This window comes from Triticum urartu, chromosome 2 (genome assembly GCF_003073215.2).
Source record: "Triticum urartu cultivar G1812 chromosome 2, Tu2.1, whole genome shotgun sequence".
Classification (NCBI taxonomy): domain Eukaryota; kingdom Viridiplantae; phylum Streptophyta; class Magnoliopsida; order Poales; family Poaceae; genus Triticum; species Triticum urartu.
Window position 1 is genome coordinate 565,291,958 of NC_053023.1, and position 21,902 is coordinate 565,313,859.

A 21,902-nucleotide genomic window follows, 5' to 3' on the forward strand; every position below is an offset into this window, starting at 1 on the left:
CGTCCGTCGGCGTATTACCTTGACATTTATCTTCAGGATTTATTTAAGAGCTTTATTATTATTATTATTATTATTATTATTATGTTTTAGCATCAAGGATGGTTCTTTGATTTATGCGAATGATATACTTTATGATCATACTCCCGTTGTAAATGGGGTTATTTGTTATTAATCTTGATGATAATACATATGTTCATAACACTAACGCTTAGTGTCGCAAGACTGACAATTCGACTACCAATTGTTTGTGGCAGTGGCGTTTGGGTCATATTGAAAAAAACGCATGAATAAACTTTATTATGATGGATTTTTGGAGTCATTTGATTTTGAATTATTTGACACCTGAGAATCTTGACTAATGGTTAAAATGACTAAAACACTCTTCACATGCCATATGGGGACGGACGATTGACTGTTGGAAAATCATAAATGAGTAGAAAATCTATATGATCCGATGAGTGTAGCTGCGCATGGTGGGTTCTTCTACTTTCACAAATCATTTGAATAGAAAATCAAGAAATTTCAGAGTCTATATGATCCGATGGTTATATTTACTTAATGAAACATAAGTCCAAAACATTTAAAAAAATAAGAAATTTTATAGTGAAGTATAAAATCACTGAAACAAGAAAAATCAAATTTCTATGATCATATTGCAGAGGAGAATATTCGAGTTACGAATTTAACGAACATTTGAACAGTTGTGGATTTTTTTTAATCTTATGGCTCCCGGAACACCACACATGAATGGAGTGTCCGAGGGATGTAATCGAACCTACACATGGTGAGATTGATGATGTCATCAACTGATTTCCCATTATTGTTTTGAGTTATGTTTCAAACACTGCGACTTTTACACCGAATAGAGCACCAGCAAAATCTATCAAAACAACGCCTTTGAAATGAAAAGAAACTCAATTTGTCTTCTCTTAAAACTGAACGATGCGACATTTATAACCTAGTACACTCAATCAGATAAGGGCTACTTTGTTGGTTATTTTAGAAAGAGTTCGCTGGGTATTGCTCGTATCAACCGTCGAAGGCAAAGTGCCCATTAGCAGAAGAAATGGGAAACATAAAATGAAATAAATTGTGACACAAGTTTCACTTAATGGGATATAAACTAAGTTTTTTTTGCCAAATAGAGTAATATCTGCCATAAACATAAAACTTGAGATAAAAATTTGAATTTACTCTACTTACTTCCTCCATATCGGTGCATTAGTCTCATTACAAAAACTAAATAATCCTAAAACACTTAGGCATGATGCATTAACTTTCACCTTATTTCTTGTTTCTTGACATGAATAAAAAAATCAACCAATATGAGATATGGGACGTATATGCTTTCAATGACTTGAGACTAACTAGTACGACATGTAGTTCATTGCATACAATGACATTATTTAAAAAATATATATTAAGTTCTCTCATTTTCTGATCCACCTTGACCGCGACGCACAATCTAAAGAAACTAATGCACCGGTAAAGGGGGAGTAATATATATTTCTTTCATGCGAACCATCCTGTGGTTGGAGAGTGGTATCCCCAGTCCATCAGGATTAAGTCCTGGTGCTCGCATTTATCTTGAATTTATTTCAAGATTTTCGGTGATGCGTGTTCAGTAGGGACATTCCCGTCGACTACGAGGCGCCTACGAAATATAGGATTTCCGATGATGCGCGTTCAGTTGGAGGGGATTTTCCAATCGACTACGAGACGCCTATAGTTGACTTCGTAAAATTTTAAAATGATATGCTGGCTCAGTCTCTTTGAATTGTTCATAGAAGTTTTGTGTGCATGTGCGGCGCATATAGAGATGAGTATATACACATTCATATGAGCGTCTGCGCCTTTAAAAAATACATTTCTTTCCAGAGCACACGAATCTTTTCAATATCCTTGCTCTCGTCTGCCCGTGGCGCCACGTCGCCGGACAAAAGAGGCCCCTAGATCGAGCACGATGCAAGGAGCATGTGGCCCGCACACGAGTTCCCATGCGGTCGCCACGCCACACGTCGCACATGCGAACTGTACAGTATTTAGCCCTGTCGTCAAGGCCACCTCCGGCCAGCCGCCGCTGCCGCTGCTACGCCATTTTTGGATCCCCCGTCCTCACCCCCTGTCCGCCAGCAGCCGCAGACCTCGCGATCTCATCTCGCCGTCGCCTGGATTGCCAGTTGCAGCGCCCGTTTGGCAGGAGCCTAGAAACACCTATCTGGGCCCGAAGGATCCCTCTGAAATCTGAATCCACGATAGCGACATGAATTTTGTGTAATTTTCCTCCAATTGGGAAAGGGGCGTGCAGCTTCCTTTGTTTTCTTTCGTTTTCAGCCGTTCCTGCGCGTCTGCTCTTGTCCCATTCAATCGGCGTCGGCATGCCCACCGGAGGAGACGCCGGGGGTGGTGGTGGTGGTGGTGGGGAGAAGGGAAGGAGGAAGAAGGTGGAGCTGCTGCAGGAGGCCATTCATGGGCTCCTGGAGGAGAAAAGGGGCAAGCAGCGACACCAAGGGGAAGAGGGCGCCATGGATCATGAGGAGGATCTCTTCCTCTCCTCGTTGCTCTCCAAGGTATCTATCTATGTGTGCGCTTCTTCCTGTACATCTGAATTGTTTCAGGTTGCAGATGCACCTTTTGGTCCCAAGATTGGATTGCATCTGCCGCTGCAATTACCAGACATTCTGCATTCATTTCATTTCATCATTCTTGAGACGCAAATCCTGAATTATTTCAACAGTTGGACTCGCTGGAAAACGATGTCGATCCGGACGGTGCCGAACCGAGCTCCATCAATCCTCACCCGGAGAGCGGCGAGGAGGCGGGGCCAGGCGACGTGGCGAAAGACCTGGGCAAGATCAAGAGGCAGAACATGATCACCCACATCCTGCTCGGCACGGTGATGGTGATGATCGCCGCGTGGCAGTTCAACGAGGTGTCGTTCCTCCTCGCGGTGCAGAAGAAGCTGACCAACCCTTTCAAGTCCGTCGGGGACATGGTCAAGAGCACCCTCAAGATAGGGAAGAAGCCGATGGCCGAGGCGATCGAGGCGTCGCCTCTGCCCCCTGTCGGCGCCCCGGACGTTGCTCGGGCTGATCTGCCGATGTTGGCCATCGGCGACGGCGATAGCTAGATCCGCAGGATGAGGAGGGATGACTCGTGCGGCAGAAATGCCATGTGTTCTTCCCTCCAGATATTGTTATGTTGTTCGTCTTGTCTAGAGATGAGATTTGTATGGCCATGTGCCGGTGCATGTGTTCTGGGCTGGTGCCGCAAGTAGGAGAAACTGAATCTAATTCGGCATCTTATGATCTTTGCACCATTTGTTACTGGAGTCGACCATCATCACCTGAAGAATGCCTGGGACGGTTGAACCATCTCTTAGAAACAGCCCTGTATTTCAGACAAGGGTGAAGTGGAGGAATGTGTTTGATTGATTTCCATGTGTAGTTTCAGCAAACTCTTTGTACTACTACTGAAGCAAGCGTGTCTGTAGCTGAGCTGATGTCTGCAGTTACACTTCATTTCTCCCGGGAATCCTGTTGTGTGGATGTGATGTTTCTGCAAATTCTGCTGGTATAGTTTTCATACAGTTCCTGCCTCTTTTTTTTTAAAGACGATACAGATCCTGCCTGCTATGTAGCGATTCATCATGCAACTGATTTGGAGTAGTGGCAAATTGGCCTGTTAATTTTACTTTGGGACATGCCGTCAGTTTCACTGACTGAATCCCTTCTTACCTTAGACTCTTAGAGCATCTCCAATTAGATGAGGGCACCAAGGTGCCTTTCTACATCACAAAAACCTCCAACTTCAATAGGTGATTTGCAATAGGACACTGCTAGTGCTCCAATAGATGATGTAAAAATAGTTCATTCACACAAACAAAAGTGCAAAGATACCAAGTTCATTTCAAACATTTCAAACATAAACATAGTTCATACTATAAACATTGCAATGACTACTTCATATCGATACTACTTAATCACCCTGAACATAAACTACTCGTTGGACTTGGGGTCGCTCTGGATCGAGTTCCAGAGTGTGATGGTCTCCTCGTCAGAACAATCGAGCTCCTCCTCCTCCTCGTCGGACTCAATCCTGATCACTGTCAAGGGCCACCCTCGTGGCCGCGCTTCCAGAAGAACTCCAACTCATACTTGACGTACTGTAGATTCTCCCGCGCGAACCTCGCCGAGAGCAATGTGGATCCCCTCTTCTTCTTCTCATTGAGGGGCCATATGTCCACATTGTTCAGCCCGATGAACTCCACCCGCTCTAGGGATTCGATGTCCTAAAAGTTCATCTCATGGATCGGCCACCCGAAACTCCACGCGATGATGTCGCACACACGCGCAACAAGCTCCACAGTCGTGAAGGTGCCGAGCCACTAGCGATGGTTGTCACACTGAAACTCCACACCGAAGGAGGGACAAAACATCACCCCTTGTAGCTTGTCTTGCCCTTCGGCGGCTTCGCTGGCATGACAGAGACGCGGGGGTGCGGCGTTGATGCAGACAACTGTGCAGGGCGGATCCCGCCTGGAGGACTGCGCACGGGGGTATTTGCAGAGGTGATGCGGCGTCAAAATCGGGCGATGCGGCTGCATGGCGGTGAATCGGGCCGATTTAGGGGTCACGCGGGGCGGGGAAGGTGCGGATCCTGCGGTGGCGGGGTGCGGCGGATGGGTTTTGTCGGTGACGGTTGCGCGGGATGAAGAAATGAATGTTTCGCGTGACGGTTGGGCGTGACTGTTTTTGCATTTGCTCGAACCATGCAAATTGGTGACCTATTTTACATCACGCCCTATCCCTACAAAATTTACGTCTACTACTATCCATTGGAGCACCTGTTTTTGCCCGGGCTTGCCTATTCCTTTTTTCTCTTGAGGGTAACCGGCTTGCCTATTCCTTCAGGAAAAAAAAAAACCACGGCCCCGGATGCGAAACTCGCACCCGCCCCCCGGCGCCGGCGTCACCCGCGCCCTAGAAGGAGGCCCTCCCCGCCGTGCCACGCCCACGCCCCGTGGTCGCCACCGCCTCTCTCGCGCCCGCGCGCCGCACGGCCTGGGCCCGCGCCATCGACCTCCATTCCGCGCCGCCGTCGCCGGCGCTCGGACGGACCGTCCTGCTCCAATCGCCGCCCAACCCTAGAAGAGGAGAAGCTCGCCTTCCGCGTTTCCTGCCGTCTCCTCGGATCTCCGCAAGGGCTACGGCATACGGGGGCCTTGGATCCTACAATTCGCGCATTTTCTGCCGATTCAGGTACTCGCATCAGCTGGTGTTGCTGTACACCGGACATACATGTTCACTCTTGCTTGCTTGTTGGAACCTGGCTCGCTGACATTGGGAATTTTTTAAGGCGACGACCCAGCGATGGAATCCGTAACCATCGTCCAGGCTCAGCCGTTCGCTGGGATAAACTCCCCGCTGCCGTTGGATGAGGGCCGTCTTGGTACACCGGAGAGAGATGCTACAAGCATGCCTCAGCCTGTGAGTATTAGCATGAGGCAATTCCTGCCCTTTTCTATTTTCTTCAGGAATGCCTTTTTCTATCTGAGTTAGCGGTTGTGCATTGTAGTTGTATTGAGTTTTCTCTTTCATATGTTGCAGTGTTCGACTTCAACATCCGAGAGTGCTGAGGAATGGAAGCCTGCTTTGGGGATGACATTTGAAGGTCTGGAGGCCGTGGAAGCGTTCTACAAGGCGTTCGCACACCGCGTTGGTTTCGGGGTTCGTGTCGGGCAGCAGAAGGTGGTGGACAATGTGGTTGAGAGCAAGCGCTACATGTGCTCGAGCCAAGGGTTCAGGTCGGAGAAGGTTAAAAGGAATGTTAAAGCCGCGAATAAGAAGCGCAAGAGGGAGGTCACCAGATGTGGCTGCGATGCGCATATCTACGTCAAGCGCTGCAGCGGTAACACCTACAAGATTCACTCGATGATTGAGCAACACAATCATGGCTTTGTGCCACCTGATAAGCTTCATTTGATTAGATCGAACCGTGGAGCTAGCGAGAAGGAAAAGGTTATACCCGAGTGCGATGAGGCGTTGAGGCCGTCCCTAGGGATGGCATTTGAAGGCCTCAGCTCTGCGGAGGAGTTCTACAAATCATATGCACGTCATTGCGGGTTTAAGGTGCGTGTCGGGCAGCATAAGTTGCTGAATAAGGAGGTAGTGCAATTCAAGCGCTTCATGTGCTCAAGGGAAGGCTTCAGGTCCGACAGAGGTAAAGACCCCTCTAGTGAGAGAAAGAAGCGAAATGTGAAGGTGACTAGATGTGGATGTAATGCCCATATTGTTGTGAAGTGGTGCAGTGGTAACACATATAAAGTATCATCATTGATCGAGCACCACAATCATGGACTTGTTTTACCTGATAGAGTGACTAAATCAATGCGAAGAGTTAGCGAGAAGGCAAAGAATAAACTAAGCGTACGTATCTCTCTCTGTGAGTACAATGGCTTGCCTGATGTTCTCCTTTTGACACTACTAGGTTATGCATCATGGTACTTACCCGTAGTGGCTTTCTGATGTTGCAGTCTTCACTCGCGCCTGAATGTGACGAGGCATTGAAGCCATCAGTAGGGATGGTATTTGAAGACATTGGTTCTGTGGAGGAGTTTTACAAGTCATATGCACATCACTGTGGGTTTTCAGTACGTGTTGGGCAGCGTAAGTTGCTGAATAACGAGGTGGTGCAGTGGAAGCGCTTCATGTGCTCAAGGGAAGGTTTCAGGTCCGAGAAATGTATGGGCGTTGATGATCCCTCTAGGAAGAGAAAGGTACGAAAGGTAACCAGATGTGGGTGTGATGCTCGTATTATTGTGAAGCGGTGCACTGATAACAAGTATAAAATTACATCATGGATCGAGCACCATAATCATGGATTTGTGCCGCCTGATAAGTGTCACTTGATTAGATCGAATCGTCAATTGAGTGACAAGGTGAAGCCAACAGTATCCACGCATTGCAAAGCAAGCACAGGCACCTCCCAGGCAAACAAGCCTGATCATGTCAGTGAGGGGAGGTCTGACAATGTGGGTTGCACAAAGAGAGACTTGCAGAAATACCATCATGATCTTTGTAGTAAAATTAAGAATGAAGATGCTCAGATATTTGTGGCCCAGCTATGTAGAAAGCAGCAAGAGGATTCAGCATTTTTCTTTGACTGTGATGTGGATGACCAGGGTATGTTGGTGCATGTATTTTGGGCTGATGCCACAAGCAGGAAAAACTACATTTATTTCAGTGATATGTTAACTTTTGATTGTACAAACACACTGAATCAACACGGCATGATTTTTGCACCATTTACTGGGACCAATCATCATCTGCAAAGTGTGTTTTTCGGTGCTGCATTCCTAGCTGATGAGAAGATTGAGTCGTATGCCTGGCTGTTTCAGACCTTCCTAAGGGCAATGGGAGGGGTCTCTCCTAAAACTATTGTAACTAGGGAAAATGATAGGATGAAGGCTGCGATCAGTAATGTTCTACCAGCCACCACCCATAGGTTGTGCATGTTGGAGATGTTGGAAAGAATGCCCGAGAAGGTTGAACCATCTCTTAGAAACAACCCTCTATTTCAGACAAGGATGAACGAATGTGTTTTGGGGTCAGAAACTGTGTTCGAGTTTGAGTCAAAATGGGAGTCTATAATTTCCGACTTTGGGTTGCAGGGCAATCAGTGGCTGGCTGAAAGGTATTCCGCCCGTGAAAGATGGATTCTGGCCTACTCGACGGATATCCATCTGTCAGGCATTCTCAGAAGCACTGCATGGTCAAAGAGCGCAAAGTCATTTTTCAACTGTTTCATCAACCAGAAGCTCTCTTTGGTTGAGTTTTGGCTTAGGTTTGAAGCAGCCTTAGAGTGCCAGCGTCAAGAGGAATCGAATGCAGATCACACGAGCGCCCATACGACGCCTCAACTGATAACACCATGGGGATTGGAGAAGCATGGAAGTGTAGTGTTCACACATGAGGTGTTTGAGAGATTCCAAGAAGAGATTGTCGCTGCTAGAGACCATTGCGTTGTCGAAGACATGGCACAAACCGAGGGGGTGAAAACTGTGGCCATCGGTGGTGACGACTCCGACAAAGTTAGGGAGGTGCGCTGGGACGCAATCACCATGACGGCCAACTGCTCCTGCAAGCTATTTGAGTCGGTAGGAATCCCGTGCCGCCATATTAACCTAGTGCTGAGAAGCTCAAAACTGAATGAGCTACCGAGTAGTTGTGTTTTGAAAAGATGGCAAAAGAGTGCAAAATTTGGGTAATTTGAACTGTGTTGCAGATGTATGTTACGGTTGAAGAATTGATCGGCTGTACCATTTTTGGGTGCAGGCATTGTAGTTGCTACTCTCTCCATCCCAAAATATAAGAATGTTTTTGATCAACAGGCAACGAAGTCCTACAATCTGAGTCGGATGTCATGAACTAGTAACCTACGCATTGAAGTTTCTGCTGAACTTATTTTTTCCATCCTATGGGCCTCTAGCGGAAATTTCAGAACACGGGAGCAGAAAAAGTGGATGTTATATTTCCTATGAAATGCAGTACAAATAAATCCTTTAAAAAAATCAAATCTTATGAATCAAATGACAAACATAAGAAAAATTCCCAAGGATTTTGATCCTACAAAGTTCCTTTGAATCAAAGAAGCCGCAAGGGTGTTGTGAAACAGCAACAATGGGTGGCGGATTCTTTGCTAGGGCTGCCTCATGAAATACAGGCCTCGTTTTATTCTCTGGAAATGGAGTATTTTTGAGTTACTCCATTAATCTTGATAGAAGGTAGGGCTGAATTTAAAAGGGAAACTTACGGAAACGGAATGGAGAAACAAACTCAACAGTTCAAATTGAACCCATGATATTCACAATAGTACTCCTTCCGTTCCTAAATATATGTCTTTTAAATATTTCAATATAGACTACTCCCTCCGTAAAGAAATATAAGAGTGTTTAGATCACTATTTTAGTTATTTAAATGTTTTTATATTTGTTTACAGAAGGAGTACATATGGATGTATAAGGACGTATTTTAGTGTGTAGATTCACTTATTTTGTTTGCTATGTAGTCTATATTAAAATCTCTAAAAAGACTTGCGTTTAAGAACGGAGGGGGTACTACTGTAATTTTATGAGAAATATTTCGATTACAAAAGTGCAAAGATCTAAAAAAATATATTCCGACACGATATAAATAAATGCGTTTCGAAACGGAGAAGTGCATGGATGAATCCATGGGCATATGAACCCACTTTGAAAAACTTATTCCTAAATGCAATTTTTGTTTTGAAAAAAGTCTCGCGCACACATCTTCACATTCTATGCGCACGCAAAAAGTTTCATGGAAAAACAAATTTTTCTTTGACATGTGCAAAAAAAGCAAAAAAATGTGTCGTGAAACGTTATTTAGAAGCACTGGAATTTGTTTTTTTAAGGCAAAAAAATAGATTTTTCTCACAAAAAATTGTGCCACACACATATTGCGAAGATGTATGCGTGATTTTTTTTAATTTTTTAACATTTTAAAATGTGTTTAAAATGTACTCCCTCCATCCAAAAATACTTGTCATCAAAATGAATAAAAGGAGATGTATTTAGATATACTTTAGTTCTAGATAGATCTCTTTCTATCCATTTTGAGGACAAGTATTTCCGTTATTAAAAAAATGGGTTCATATGCACATGTGTGCAGGACGTGCCCTCTCTAAACGGAACGAGGCTACTCCATGCCGCGATCACAAAACTCAACCCCCTGAAATCTCCCTCTCGTCTTCTCGTATGCCGGCCACCCTCCGCGCCATCCTCGCGGCCCCGAGCCCTCTCCCCGCGCGCTCGCTCCCCGCAGCCCAAGCCCTCCTCCTCACCTCGGGCCTCGCCGCTGACGCCGCCGTCCTCGCGCATTTCGCCAGGCACCTCGCCTCCGCGACGCGCGCGCCCGCGGACGCCGTCCGCGCGCTGCTCCGCCTCCGCCCCCGCCCGCGCTGCGCGCACCCGTTCAACGCCCTCATATCCCACCTCACCCTCTCCGGCGACCCGTCCGCCGCGTTCCGCGCCTTCGCGGTCCTCGCCGCGGGCGGCGACGCCGGGCGGCCCGACGGGTACACGCTCCCGGCCGCGCTCAAGGCGTGCGCGCGGCTCGGCGGCGGCCTCCGCGAGGGCCGCCAGGCGCACGCGGTCGCCGCCAGGGGCGGGTTCCTGGGGCGCCTTCCCGTCCGCAACGCGCTGGTCACGCTCTACGGCGCGTGCGGTGAGTGCGGCGACGCCAGGAGGGTGTTCGACGAAATGGCGGGGCGGGACGTCGTGTCCTGGACCGCCCTGGTGTCCGCGTTCGTCAGGGGACGGAGGTTCGCCGAGGCTCTCGCGGTGTTCGGCGAGATGGACGTTGCGCCCAACGAGGGGACGTTGGCTAGCGCGCTGGTCGCGTGCGGGAGGCTGGGGGCTGTGCACGCTGGGAAGGCCGTGCACGGGCGGTGTCTTAAGAGGGAGAGGGGGCTGGAACTCATCGTTGGGAATGCTTTGCTAGATATGTATGTCAAGTGCGAGAAGTTGGATCTTGCAAGGCGGGTGTTCGACAGGCTCTTGGTGAGGGACATTGTATCTTGGACGGTCATGATAAGTGGTTTGGTCCACTGCAGGCTTCCAAGCGAGGCATTGGAGCTGTTCAATGGGATGCAGACATCAGGGGTGAAGCCAGATAAGGTTGTTCTCTCCACTGTCCTCTCAGCTTGTGCGAGCTTAGGCGCGCTGGAGTCTGGGAGGTGGGTGCATAAATATATAGAGCGTAAAGGCATCGAGTGGGACGTGCATGTGGGGACATCATTGGTTGATATGTACGCAAAGTGCGGGTGCTTGGAAACTTCTCTTTCAATCTTCCATAAGATGTCCATCAAGAATGTATCATCTTGGAATGCGTTGATCAATGGGTTCGCATTGCATGGTCATGGTAGGGAAGCTCTTGTGTACTTTGACAGGATGGTGGCTTCAGGCTTGCCCCCCAATGAAGTCACCTTTATAATCGTCCTTGGTGCTTGCTGCCACACAGGTTTGGTGCAACAAGGCCTTGGGTTGTTTAATTTGATGAAAAATTCGTACAAGCTCTCGCCATGGGAAGAGCATTACGGTTGCATGGTTGATCTTCTTGGCAGAGCTGGGCTCATCCAAGAAGCATATGGTTTAATTAAGGTCATGCCTATGACGCCTGCTGTGTCCACGTGGGGAGCCCTGCTGAGTGCATGCCAAGCTCATGGGCGTGTAGAGTTCTCACAGCAGATTCTAAGGCATGTCCATGAGCTGGAGTCCTCTGGGAGTGGGGTTTATGTACTCCTCTCAAATTTATATGCTCTGAATGATAGATGGACTGATGTAAAGAGGGTGAGAGGGCTGTTGAGTGCAAAAGGCTTGTGGAAGGAGCCAGGATCCAGTTTGATTGAGGTGAATGGTAAGACCAGTGAATTTGTAGTTGGACAGACGAACCATCAAGATATGGATGCGATATGTGCAACGCTTTTCATGCTAATGAGGCAAATACATTTGGATGGGCTATAATTCTTCAGGCAGATTCTCAGTTTCCGTTGGAGATTTGATCTCATGCATTCAGAAAATATCTACTGATTTAGTTGGTCCTAGGGACTGGATATCAACTTTAGTAATAATTGCACATTGTTAGCATCATCTGGTTACACCTATTTCTGTGGGTGAATGGTGATCAGATCTAACCTTGGAATGACTACTGCACATTTATATTTCATTGTTTGTTGCTCTTGTGCTTATGAAGCTTTTCTGGCGTTAAAAATCTGAACAGCCAAGTGGAGTACAAAGTTAGCCAGACTTGATTAACAATGAATATTGGCCATTTGTTGGGTGCCTCTTGGAGTATTCTGCCCCTCTTCAGTTCTTGAACATGATTGATGGTGAATTTCAGCATCAGAACTCCTGGATGGACGAATGGACTCTGACCCTTAAAAGGCACTGGTACAAACCCAGACTAATTTGTAACCGTTTTATACAAGGTGAGGTAAAAAGTTGCTGAAACTTTTACATCAGATTGAGTTGAGACTGGTAGAGTTTCTACCCTGCACATAACTGCGCCAAGAGCGATGCAGAATATACCAGCCTTGTAAACATGCCTGTTAACTGTTATTCGTCTCTGAAGTTATCCTGAAGCCTAGGAGGTGTAGTGTTCTGAAGGAGTATGAAACATCATTAGTTCTTTGTTCTGCTATCTTTCACTCAACTTGTTAGTTGATGAAGGGCATCTGCTTTTTAACATGACAGAGACAGTTGTTGGATATGTCATAATTATATATTCCTCATTAAAGAAGAAGATAAACTGTTGTTCAAGGTGAGATTGTAAGTTAAATTCACTCCAAAAGCACCCTGTATAGTACTTGCATGACTGTAGTTAAATTCATTCTGAAAGCACCCTAGTGCTTGCATACATGGCAATGTAAATTTTTAACTAAGATACATGAAACGGTCCAGCATTTACTATTGCTTTGCGATGTGGACCTTGTTTATGTTCTCACATTTTAGTTAAACATCCTGCCTGTAGAGGATGGGTAATAATGCTTCCATATTTATCTAATGTATCGCCTGCCTCCACATCCGTTCTCCCTTTGGCAATTGAAGAACACTGCTGCCACAGGGGGTCCAAGAGCATAAAGTGCGGAGAAGTCTCTTGTATTGAAATTTGGTCTCCATCCTGGTGCATATATTGTTTGCCGGACAGATTGGCGGAAGAGTACAAAAGCAAAGCGATGTATTCCTGCAGTTGGTTTTGGGCTTTCATAACTGACGACTTCATTTCCTGTAACAAAATGTGTGCTAACATGTTAAAAAAAGTGAGTTCATTCTAGTATGTAAATTCGAAGAAATTTCTGCCATGAATTGATGTGAAAGACACGACAATGTGCTGCTTACTAACCAGGTATGCTATTTAGATGCCTTTTGTCCTAACTTTGCATCCTAAGCACTTTCTATAGTTGTCATCTCGAGTTTTTGTCCCTAAGTAATCATCGATGATGTACTTTTGTTTGAATAAAATGAGCTAAATCTTAATTTCATCTGTACTTCTGAACCAGCTCAATGTACATTTATTTTAGAATCTTAGGCAAGTGTTCAACTCATTAAAACATTCAAATTAGTAAAGGAAAAAGAACATGAAGAACCCACCGTAACTGGCATTCGTTGATTCTGGGATGTCTGTCACCAACCTGTGGCATGTATATAACCATAAGAAACACTTAAGTTTCGAGGTGTTACATTGTACACATAGAAAAATAATTTAGTTCAGTAACTTCTACTAGTTATGAGATGTTCCAGGTCTTACCAGTGAAGGTATTCTCTTTTTGTTGGGTTGCTTGGACTTGGCGAGTCAGGATCCACCATCACCTAATATCAAGTTAGGTTGTTAGTTTAGGGAGAATAATGTTCTTATCTTAAGACCATACTAGTTACCATGGAAGCAAAATATGATATTTCTGCAGACAGATCGATATTCACTTTCTGAAATGTACTTTTGCCTTGTAACTAAGAAGCTGTGCCCATCAAGATACTGGATGCTAGTCAGGAGGCAGACCTGTTCCTAGTGCATAATCGCCAATTAGGCGGTATATTTTGGCTAGGAGGGGCTAGGTGGGAGGTGCCCTAGTTTTTAGGTGGGCTAGACGGGTTGCCTTCTAGAACAGTATTAAGAAAATATCCACTACAAAGATATCCATTAACTTGATGCTTTTCAGACAAATTTTAATTGAATTATAAAAAGAGGGCAATGTTAAATAGTAACTGTAAGGCTATTATTTTGTAAGTTTCAGTGGTAGTATCGTGACTAGAGCACCTTCATGACGTAAGCAAAACGTGTAGATTCATAATTGTAAGCATTTATTGCCGCATCTAGTCATGATGATTAATATTCTTGTACTTCTCGATGACGTGCATACTTTTGATTCGCAGTCATCACCGAATGAAAAGATGCAGGTATATGTGCAGACCCTATCAAAAGTAAGTAGAATAGTATCTCTATAGGATTCACATGAAATAAAGAAATGTAAGTGCAAAGTTCTTTTTCAATCCGTATAGATGAGGTTGTACAAATTACGGAACGTTGAGATTCTTTGCTCTCAGTGTTATGTACGTACAGGTAACAACTGAAGTGCGCGGACTTGAAAAGCTGATGTTATGGATGTGAGATTGCGTACTACTTTCTAGAAGACACAAATAGTAAAGCCGAGTTTGACTTGTGATGTTGAAACCTGTGCAATTTAAGCACTTTTTTTTGGCTACAACCCAAATAGGCCTCCTCAAACTTAATATTGTTCATTGTAGAAATGATGTAGCTGTGGACTTACCAGAGTGTAAAGGTTCCTCATGTCGCGCCCAGCAATGTCAATCCTTGGTTCAGTTGCTACTTGTGACGGCTTGAGCTCAGAACCATTGGTTAGTTCCTTGCCGTTGTACATAACCTTAAGTGATGCTGCTTTGACAAATGGGTCCAAAATGTCCCCAACAACATGTCCTATGGCAAGTGCCTCCCTTGACATGGTTAGTGAAGATTAACAATCTTCAGGGGTTGAGTAAGAATGGGTTGGGCTCTGGACAGGCTAACTTAGTTTGAGATGTGAACTTGGGTGAACTGATGAGTGCAGGTGCATGCCCTATATATACTAACAATCAAAGTGCTGAAGGCATTCATGATATCAGGAGTTATGAGCTCCAGACGCCTTGGAATCTAACTTTAAGGTAGAGTATGATATTGGTCGCCATCACTGGAAATATTTAGGCCTGTCCACTCTAAGCCTACACTAATTGAAGGAGTGTCCAATGCAATTCCACATCGATGGAATAAAATCTGATGGCCACGCTTTCTTATTCCCTATATCTGGAACCGTAGACATGATGCGTTCCTAATGAAAAGTTGATTGCCTTTTTGACTTGTCTTTCAGATTGACAACTGTTCTTCAGGCTCAACAAGAAAGTTCCCTCCCTCTTCCTCAATAATAGTTCTAGGCAAATGGGATAAGTAAGCATCAAAAGACCAAGTACTTCTCCGTGTTATATTTCGCTGCTGTATACAAGTTAGAGCATACATACTAGAAATGATTTTATTTTATCGGTATTGCAGCCATGATCTACTAATTAATATGAATGGCAAAAGTGGTTTTTCGACCATGATTGGTTGGGAGTATTATCATACCACAACGATATAAAGTGGCTACGGATTTCTATCGACACCTGTTCATTGCCGTCTCCTAATTTAATATTTTGTCTCTTGATAGTGCTTTTATCGAGTAGTGGCTTTTGAAGCAAATTAGTGGTACAGGTGTGTGGTTTATTTCAATGCATCCCGACATCTAGAATACAGAACTAAGCCTAGTTCATCCTTAAAAAACTAGAGTGGTTGTTTAGATGATGATGAGGTGGCGTATTGACTTTATTTTTTTGTTTTCATATATTCTCTGATATGATTGTTCATTGGTCTTTCAATCGAGATCTAGCCCAGGGGACTAAATGCTCAAACAGGCATAATGTGACTAAGGCCCCGCAGTTGAGTTTGAAATGACAATTTCAGCACAGCCATTTTTCTTTTCGAAAAACCAACATAAAAGTTTGAACAGTAACTATATCTGTGCTGGACTTACAGTGTCATTGAAACTGAAATTCAAATGCATTTTTTGCTTATCTATCCAATAGGTGAACCTATAAATTCTTTTGTTTTTGGTCCTGAAAATTAGTCATTCCCTGCTCCTATAATTATATAATATTGCCATCCTTCATATCATGCTATCGTCAGCGACATTCTGTCACTTAACTAATTTTTATATACCATTAAACTGAAAGCTTCTTCGGTGACTATTGTCAGGATACAAGCTTCCTCGCCAAATTCAAAGATTCATTCAACAGACACTGATTGCGATGTATATCGCGCATGTGCTGCTAGCTAATTTTCGACGAAGTTCGTCGTACTCCGTACGTCTCGCCCAGCTTGCCTAACAGAATATGATCTCTAAGGATTGAGGGTATGATCTCAACGTAGCTTCCTATGTACACCCGCAAAGATGCATTTTCTCTTTGAGATGACCATCCAAACTGCCCTTGCAACTTTCTGAATTTGTGATCTGTGAAATACAGTGCCCTAATCTTTCTATCATAATAGGAATATGCCTGCGGAGCTGATGGACTTTAGATAAAGAGAAGGCGGAAAGCAAGAGAGATAAGGTCTACTGCATTTGTTATTGACTAGTAATAGGGGTCCACAGAATCCCATATTATTGCTGTAATCTGTGCCGTAGGCCTATGTAATCTGATAGCGTATTCCCACTTGCACTTGCAGAGCGCAGGCCTCTTGAGCTGAACTGGAGAATCCTCTGTGATTTCTCAAGTTCTCACATTAATTGATGCAGGGGTTCCAGAAATCAGAGTGAAAGCTCATCATCTTATCATACCTTTCATGTCATCTGGAGCAAATAAACACTAGTCCTGAAACTGAACTGGAGTAACGCCTGAAAGGTAATTTCGATGATGACTACTACTACTAGTACTAACTAATTTCACATTAATCGAGGCAGGAGTACTTAAGTGCTGTCTAAATGAGACATTGGCAGAGGGAAACACGCTGTAGTTTCTGCTTTGTGCAACAGAGGATTCTGTTCTTTGACTGTCCAATCGCATGCACTGCTCAGTAGGTTGTTAATTTGGCCTTTAATATAGCACCTCCATGAAGCATGTCATGGTTAAACCTCTTCGCCCACTAATTCCTGTTGGAGTGTTGGTGCCTCTACGGTCGTCTAGATACATCCATTTGAGCGACACTTAATATGGGACGGAGGGAGTATTTGATAATAAAAAGTTCACTCTTGTATGCAGGTGCTATTCTCGTCCATCAACTGGTTGGTTATGGATTACATGGATTTCTGTAGCTATCACGGCACAAGGAGCATATCTGCAAATGGAAGCCGGATCAGATCAGTACTGGATAGATGGAAGCTGGGTAACCGTTAGATATGTATGACACTTTTGAGTAAAGGGCGGAGCAGGAAAGGCAACGAGGCCAGTTACGTGGACGCACCGAACGTCAGGCTGGAGGAAGCATCCACGGACCCAACTATGGCTGGCATGATAATCTTGACCGGAGATGGAGCAGACAATGAGCCATCCGCCCACCCCCCTTCACGTGGCGCGGCATCCCATTCGACATCCGCCTGATGGGACTCACCGAAATGAAAGTCGCCGACGCCGGCCCTCCGGCCGGGATTCTGGAAATGGACTACCAAGAATCGCCGGAGAAGATGGCGTGGGAGGCCAAAGCTGCTGAAAACGGCAAAAAAGATTGTTCCTCCGCCATTGGCTGGCTGGATCAGAAAATGACACTTGTTATCGCCAAAAGTCCTTGTCGAGATTGTTCTTCTGCCATTGGCTCGTTGGATCAGAAAACGACGCTAGTTAGGAGTACTGAAGATCATTGTCTGTGCTCAGGATGCATGGAGGTTTGATGGCAAAGCAAACGTACGTACGTGGACAGCAACTGTCCTCTGGCTGAGCTGTGCGCCTACAGTGTCACCACCCAAATTCATTTTGTATATTGAAGTTAAATGCGTATTCTTCTCGAAATGGGCTTGTTAGCGTTAAAAGCAAACTAATTATATTTCACTTTTACCACTCTTAGCTTTTGACAATGTATCACAATTGTGCAATTATGATACACTGTCAAAAGGTAAGAGTGGCAAAAGTAAAATGCCAAAATCTGGAGTGGCATAAAGAAAATTTAAAAAACCTAAAGTGGCCAAATCTGGGTTGGGTGTTCTACAAGTGCGTGAATGTAAGATCTTCATCTTTTTGTGTGTTCTACAAGTATTTTTTGTTGGATTTGAGTACATGGTGTGCTTAATTTTTTCCTCTTTTGTGGTGTATTTGGTGTACATAGGGTCCTTGTGGGTTCTGGCACTAGGAGTTCGAGTACATTGTGTATCTTGTCGACAATCATTTCCTCAATGGGAATGAAACAGTGGATGCAATTGGCGTTGCAGAGGATAGGAGGGGACAACTCATTCGAGAAAGGGGAGAAAGGGCTAGGCTTGCAGACATTGGAGCTGGAATAGATGACAGGAGGCCTTCAGGCAGTCCCATGGCCAAGCAGCAGGCAGATGCACTTTTAGGTTTAGGTTTTGAAGGCAATGATGGGATCAGTCATACTGCCATGAGTTATGTTTGGTATCTCCCTTCTGAAGAAATGATGGCAGCTAATGCTTGGTCAGGATGTAATGCTTGTTGGTCAGGATGTAATGCTTGTTTAGGTTAAGAAGAATGTAGTTGTTATGGAGATTGCAAAACTCTTTTGGTCAGTATGTAATGCTTGGTCAGTATGTAATGGTTGGCCAGGATGTAAAACTCTTTTGGAGATGATGTAATGGCTTTGTAAGGAAGCCGGTAATGATATGTGACTTGTTAAGCTAAATGTTATTGATGGTTGTTCATATGCTAGTTAACATTTAATATCGCTGGCTAAAATTGGTGTTGCATCCAACATTGATGTTGTTGATTTCATTGGTGCTTGATGACCATGCACTGGTGACCAAGAAATATGTAAAATATTTTGATACTAGTTGATAGAAGCTCATTGCATAATGGTTCTAGTCATTCAAGGATAATTCATGATCAACAAACTCATTGCAAAATATTTTGATACTAATTGAAAGAAGCTCATTGCATAATGGTTCTAGTCATTGAAGGGTAATTCATGATCAACAATTGATCCAAACTCACATACTGACATCAGTATGGATCAATTGTTACATAACCCAACATTGCAAGTTTGACAATCTTACATGAAGATAGAACTACATCCTGAGTGAACAAAAGACATCATATCATTCTAACACAGCCCAGCATTGCTAGGTTCACCTAAATACATCAAACATAGATGTTCTCTTGGCCTTGTTAGGCAACACTTGGTCTTCCTGAACCTTTCTCTTACCAGCAGCAACAATTTTCCTTCTCATCTCCTCCTTCCTTGCAGCTTCTCTTTCTGCTGCAGCAGCTAGCCTCTCAGCTTGTTTCTTTGCAGCAACAACTTGTCTATCAGCCTCTCTCTGTGCATCAATAGCCGGCCTCTCTGCAAGTTTCTTCGCAGCTGTTTCTTCTCTCTCAGCCTTCTTTTTAGCTTCCCGTTTTGCTTTGTTCTCAGCTGCTATGGCCTTCATTGTGTCTGCAATTATCTTTTTTGTCTCTTGTGTTGCCTGCTAATTTAGTTCGGCTTCTTCTCTCCTTTTCTCCCTGTTTTCAGCTACTGCTTGCCTCTTCCTTGCTGCAACTGCTGCCTTCTTCTCAGCTTGCTAATGCCTTTTCCTGGCAATATCTTCTACCGTTCTTCTCTCCTTGCTGCAAGTAGAGCTTATTTCTTGTCCTCCGCTTCTTTGTCTCTCTACTTCTTCATAGCTAGCAACTTCTTAGCTAACCCCCCTTGTTGAATGGTGGTTGTGCTAGAGCTTGGTTGTGATTGGTTCATCAAAACCTGTGCAGCTGAGATGAATGTGGACTTTGGAACATGCCTTGCTTCATTCACTCTTTGAACTGGCCTCTGCATGAAGTTAAAACAAACAACAATGCATAAGACAATTATGCCAGGAATATTGATGCCACTGGACAGTACTGACGCTTACCTGCTGCATTAAGAGATCCAGCATAAGATCTTAAATAACTGCATTAATTTCTGTAGAGTTCTCATCCTGTTAATACAAAATCATGATATCCGAAGTTAGCTTGTTTTGACAACTACATTCCCGCAAGAAATACATTTGAGTAACCAGAAAATAAAAGTAAGACCCGAGCATTTGCTTGTTGAGTTGGATTTGCTTCTTGCACATTTTCGGCATCTTGCATGTTTGGAGGAGGCAGTTCTGCCTTCAAGTGTGGGCAACCCTTCTTGTTGTGATCCGCCTCACCACAATATTGCAATGGATGATCACACCTTGCCTAGACAACTTCTTGCCACCATTGCTGCAAAACACTTTTGCTAGAGCTTTCCTTCTGCTTGTGCATGGTCTGCCTACTTGTTTTTGATAAAGTGGGGGCTCAAGTGGGGGGGGGGCATTCATCTTTTCCCACTCTGTCCTGTCTTTGCATGGGTATATGATGTTGATGTAGGCTTTCTTGAACATCTCCACAGAGTAGCAGTCATTTACTAGTTGTAAAGGATCAACTCTTTCATGTCTTGCACAATCTATGGCATGCACACATGGGACCGCACTCTTCTCCCATCTCTTGCAGCTGCATTCACTATTGTGCCAGTCCACAATATAGTATGTTCCTCTGTCTCCAACCTGAAACACTCCATCTCTTGCCCCATGCACATGGCATGTACTTGCCCACTCTGTCATCTTCTCCACCCGTTTCTTGATCTTGGGGCGGATGTGCCCTGTCATTTTGTCAGCCTCTTGTAGTTTGGTATAGTGCCTTGTCATCAATTTACCTTTGATCCTTTCTAACATGGATGACATAGGAAGCTCCCTTGCCTCTAGGATATATCTATGGAGGAGTAAGAAGTTCACATTAGTAAGATATTCACATGAGTGAGAAATTCACTTAAGATATTCACATGAGTAAGAAGTCCCCATACTTGTTGAATACCTCACAGTTGTTATTCAGTAGGATATCACACTTTGGTAAATCACTTTGAAAAGCTCCCACCCACGTGTTTGGCTCTAGTTCATGCAACCATTTGTATGCATCCATACTCAACTCCTTCATCTCATTCATATATTGCTCATACTTAGTTGCTGTGTTGCTTCTAGCAATCTTCCACAACCGTTTCTTTAGTGCATCACCTTTGTGTAGCTGCTAGAAGTTCTGCCACATGTGTCTCACATAGAACCTATGTTCTGAATATGGAAACACCTTATCCACAATATTGATTAGTCCCTGTAAAGGTTAAACAAAAGCAATCAAACAAAAAGTCATAGAGAGGCAAGGTGTCATTGCAAAGTAATGTCAAAATATTGTACCTTCTGTTTGTCACTCACAATTAACCATGGGGCAGTGTTGATGATTTCCAGATCATTTTTCAATCTCTCCAAGAACCAACATCAGTCGGGTTTGTCCTCCACTTCAACAACAACTATTGCAATTGGGAAAATACAATTATTGGATCTATTCCAACAACATTGAGCAACTGTCCTCTATACATTGCCTATGGCACCCATCTAGAAAGATGATAGACCTACACCCCTGAAGGAACCCTCTCTTGCAGGCATCCAGACACATATAGGCCTTGTTGAACCTTGCTTCGTCATCAAGTGCCACAAAGAAAGAGCTGCCTGGGTTAGTCCTTCTAATCTCATTGCCATAGTCCCATAGAAATTTGTATTGCCCTTTCTCATCACCATGTATGATTTTCATAGCCAGCCTCCTGTCCCTCTGCAATTTGGTCCTTGTTGGGGTCATGTGCTACTCCTTATGCACAACCCTAGAGAAGTTTCTCAAATTCATATCCTGGTCAGTTCTGAAGCTCTCCAAATACTTTTGGGCAATGAATGGAGCAGTGAAAGCCTTGATCTTCCACTTCTTTGTGCATGTGTTTTCACTGACATACTTCTTCACCATAAAGCACTTGGTTCTACTATCATAAGAGGCCCACATATACCAAGTGCAATCATCATCACATTTTGCCTTCAATCTTTTTCTATCATTCACAAGCAACTTAACATCAACTCTATTCTTGTAGCAATACTCTTTTATGGCTATCCTCAGTAGCTCAACTATTTGGAAAACTTGGCCAACATGGAATTTAGGATAGTGTAAATCCTCTTCCCTAAAAGCCTTGAACTTCATGTACAATTCTTCATCATCTTCATCTAGTGGCCACAAATCATCACCTTTAGACTCATATAGTTCATCCTCTTGCTTCTCTTTT

The 21,902-nt window shown here is 44.3% G+C and overlaps 4 protein-coding genes and 1 long non-coding RNA gene across 5 annotated transcripts; 4 read left to right on the plus strand and 1 right to left on the minus strand.

Moving 5' to 3' along the window:
• Positions 1-2,060: 2,060 nt before the first annotated feature.
• LOC125538798 lies at positions 2,061-3,534 on the plus strand. Its single transcript, XM_048702086.1, has 2 exons — positions 2,061-2,570; positions 2,738-3,534. Exons 1-2 carry the CDS (start codon positions 2,379-2,381, stop codon positions 3,128-3,130), a joined length of 585 nt encoding a protein of 194 aa, XP_048558043.1. The 5' UTR covers positions 2,061-2,378; the 3' UTR covers positions 3,131-3,534.
• A 1,331-nt stretch (positions 3,535-4,865) lies between these two features.
• On the plus strand, positions 4,866-8,389 carry LOC125538800 (protein FAR1-RELATED SEQUENCE 7-like). Its single transcript, XM_048702087.1, has 4 exons — positions 4,866-5,261; positions 5,359-5,489; positions 5,610-6,428; positions 6,536-8,389. Exons 2-4 carry the CDS (start codon positions 5,373-5,375, stop codon positions 8,267-8,269), a joined length of 2,670 nt encoding a protein of 889 aa, XP_048558044.1. The 5' UTR covers positions 4,866-5,261; positions 5,359-5,372; the 3' UTR covers positions 8,270-8,389.
• A 1,321-nt stretch (positions 8,390-9,710) lies between these two features.
• Positions 9,711-11,545, plus strand: LOC125538801 (pentatricopeptide repeat-containing protein At4g38010-like). Its single transcript, XM_048702088.1, has one exon. The coding sequence runs from the start codon at positions 9,779-9,781 to the stop codon at positions 11,543-11,545; it is 1,767 nt and encodes a 588-aa protein (XP_048558045.1). The 5' UTR covers positions 9,711-9,778.
• A 1,031-nt stretch (positions 11,546-12,576) lies between these two features.
• LOC125538802 (protein FLOWERING LOCUS T-like) lies at positions 12,577-14,544 on the minus strand. Its single transcript, XM_048702089.1, has 4 exons — positions 14,347-14,544; positions 13,329-13,390; positions 13,172-13,212; positions 12,577-12,806 (listed from the first exon to the last, which is right to left on the minus strand). Exons 1-4 carry the CDS (start codon positions 14,536-14,538, stop codon positions 12,577-12,579), a joined length of 525 nt encoding a protein of 174 aa, XP_048558046.1. The 5' UTR covers positions 14,539-14,544.
• A 335-nt stretch (positions 14,545-14,879) lies between these two features.
• Positions 14,880-17,605, plus strand: LOC125538803. The gene is made up of 5 exons (XR_007296518.1): positions 14,880-15,017; positions 15,858-16,014; positions 16,152-16,213; positions 16,329-16,504; positions 16,862-17,605. It is a non-coding gene; the product is annotated as an uncharacterized LOC125538803 (long non-coding RNA).
• The last annotated feature ends 4,297 nt before the right edge of the window (positions 17,606-21,902 follow it).

Bases quoted from the DNA above. Each gene is read 5' to 3' on its own strand.
- LOC125538802 (XM_048702089.1), bottom strand. From the start codon at position 14,538: ATGTCAAGGGAGGCACTTGCCATAGGACATGTTGTTGGGGACATTTTG. The intron at 13,391-14,346 runs GTAAGTCCACAG...ACTTGATATTAG, and splicing joins TGAGGAACCTTTACACTCTG to GTGATGGTGGATCCTGACTC. The intron at 13,213-13,328 runs GTAAGACCTGGA...TACATGCCACAG, and splicing joins AAAAGAGAATACCTTCACTG to GTTGGTGACAGACATCCCAG.
- LOC125538798 (XM_048702086.1), top strand. From the start codon at position 2,379: ATGCCCACCGGAGGAGACGCCGGGGGTGGTGGTGGTGGTGGTGGGGAG. The intron at 2,571-2,737 runs GTATCTATCTAT...TTATTTCAACAG, and splicing joins TCTCCTCGTTGCTCTCCAAG to TTGGACTCGCTGGAAAACGA.
- LOC125538801 (XM_048702088.1), top strand. From the start codon at position 9,779: ATGCCGGCCACCCTCCGCGCCATCCTCGCGGCCCCGAGCCCTCTCCCC.
- LOC125538800 (XM_048702087.1), top strand. From the start codon at position 5,373: ATGGAATCCGTAACCATCGTCCAGGCTCAGCCGTTCGCTGGGATAAAC. The intron at 5,490-5,609 runs GTGAGTATTAGC...CATATGTTGCAG, and splicing joins CTACAAGCATGCCTCAGCCT to TGTTCGACTTCAACATCCGA. The intron at 6,429-6,535 runs GTACGTATCTCT...CTGATGTTGCAG, and splicing joins AGGCAAAGAATAAACTAAGC to TCTTCACTCGCGCCTGAATG.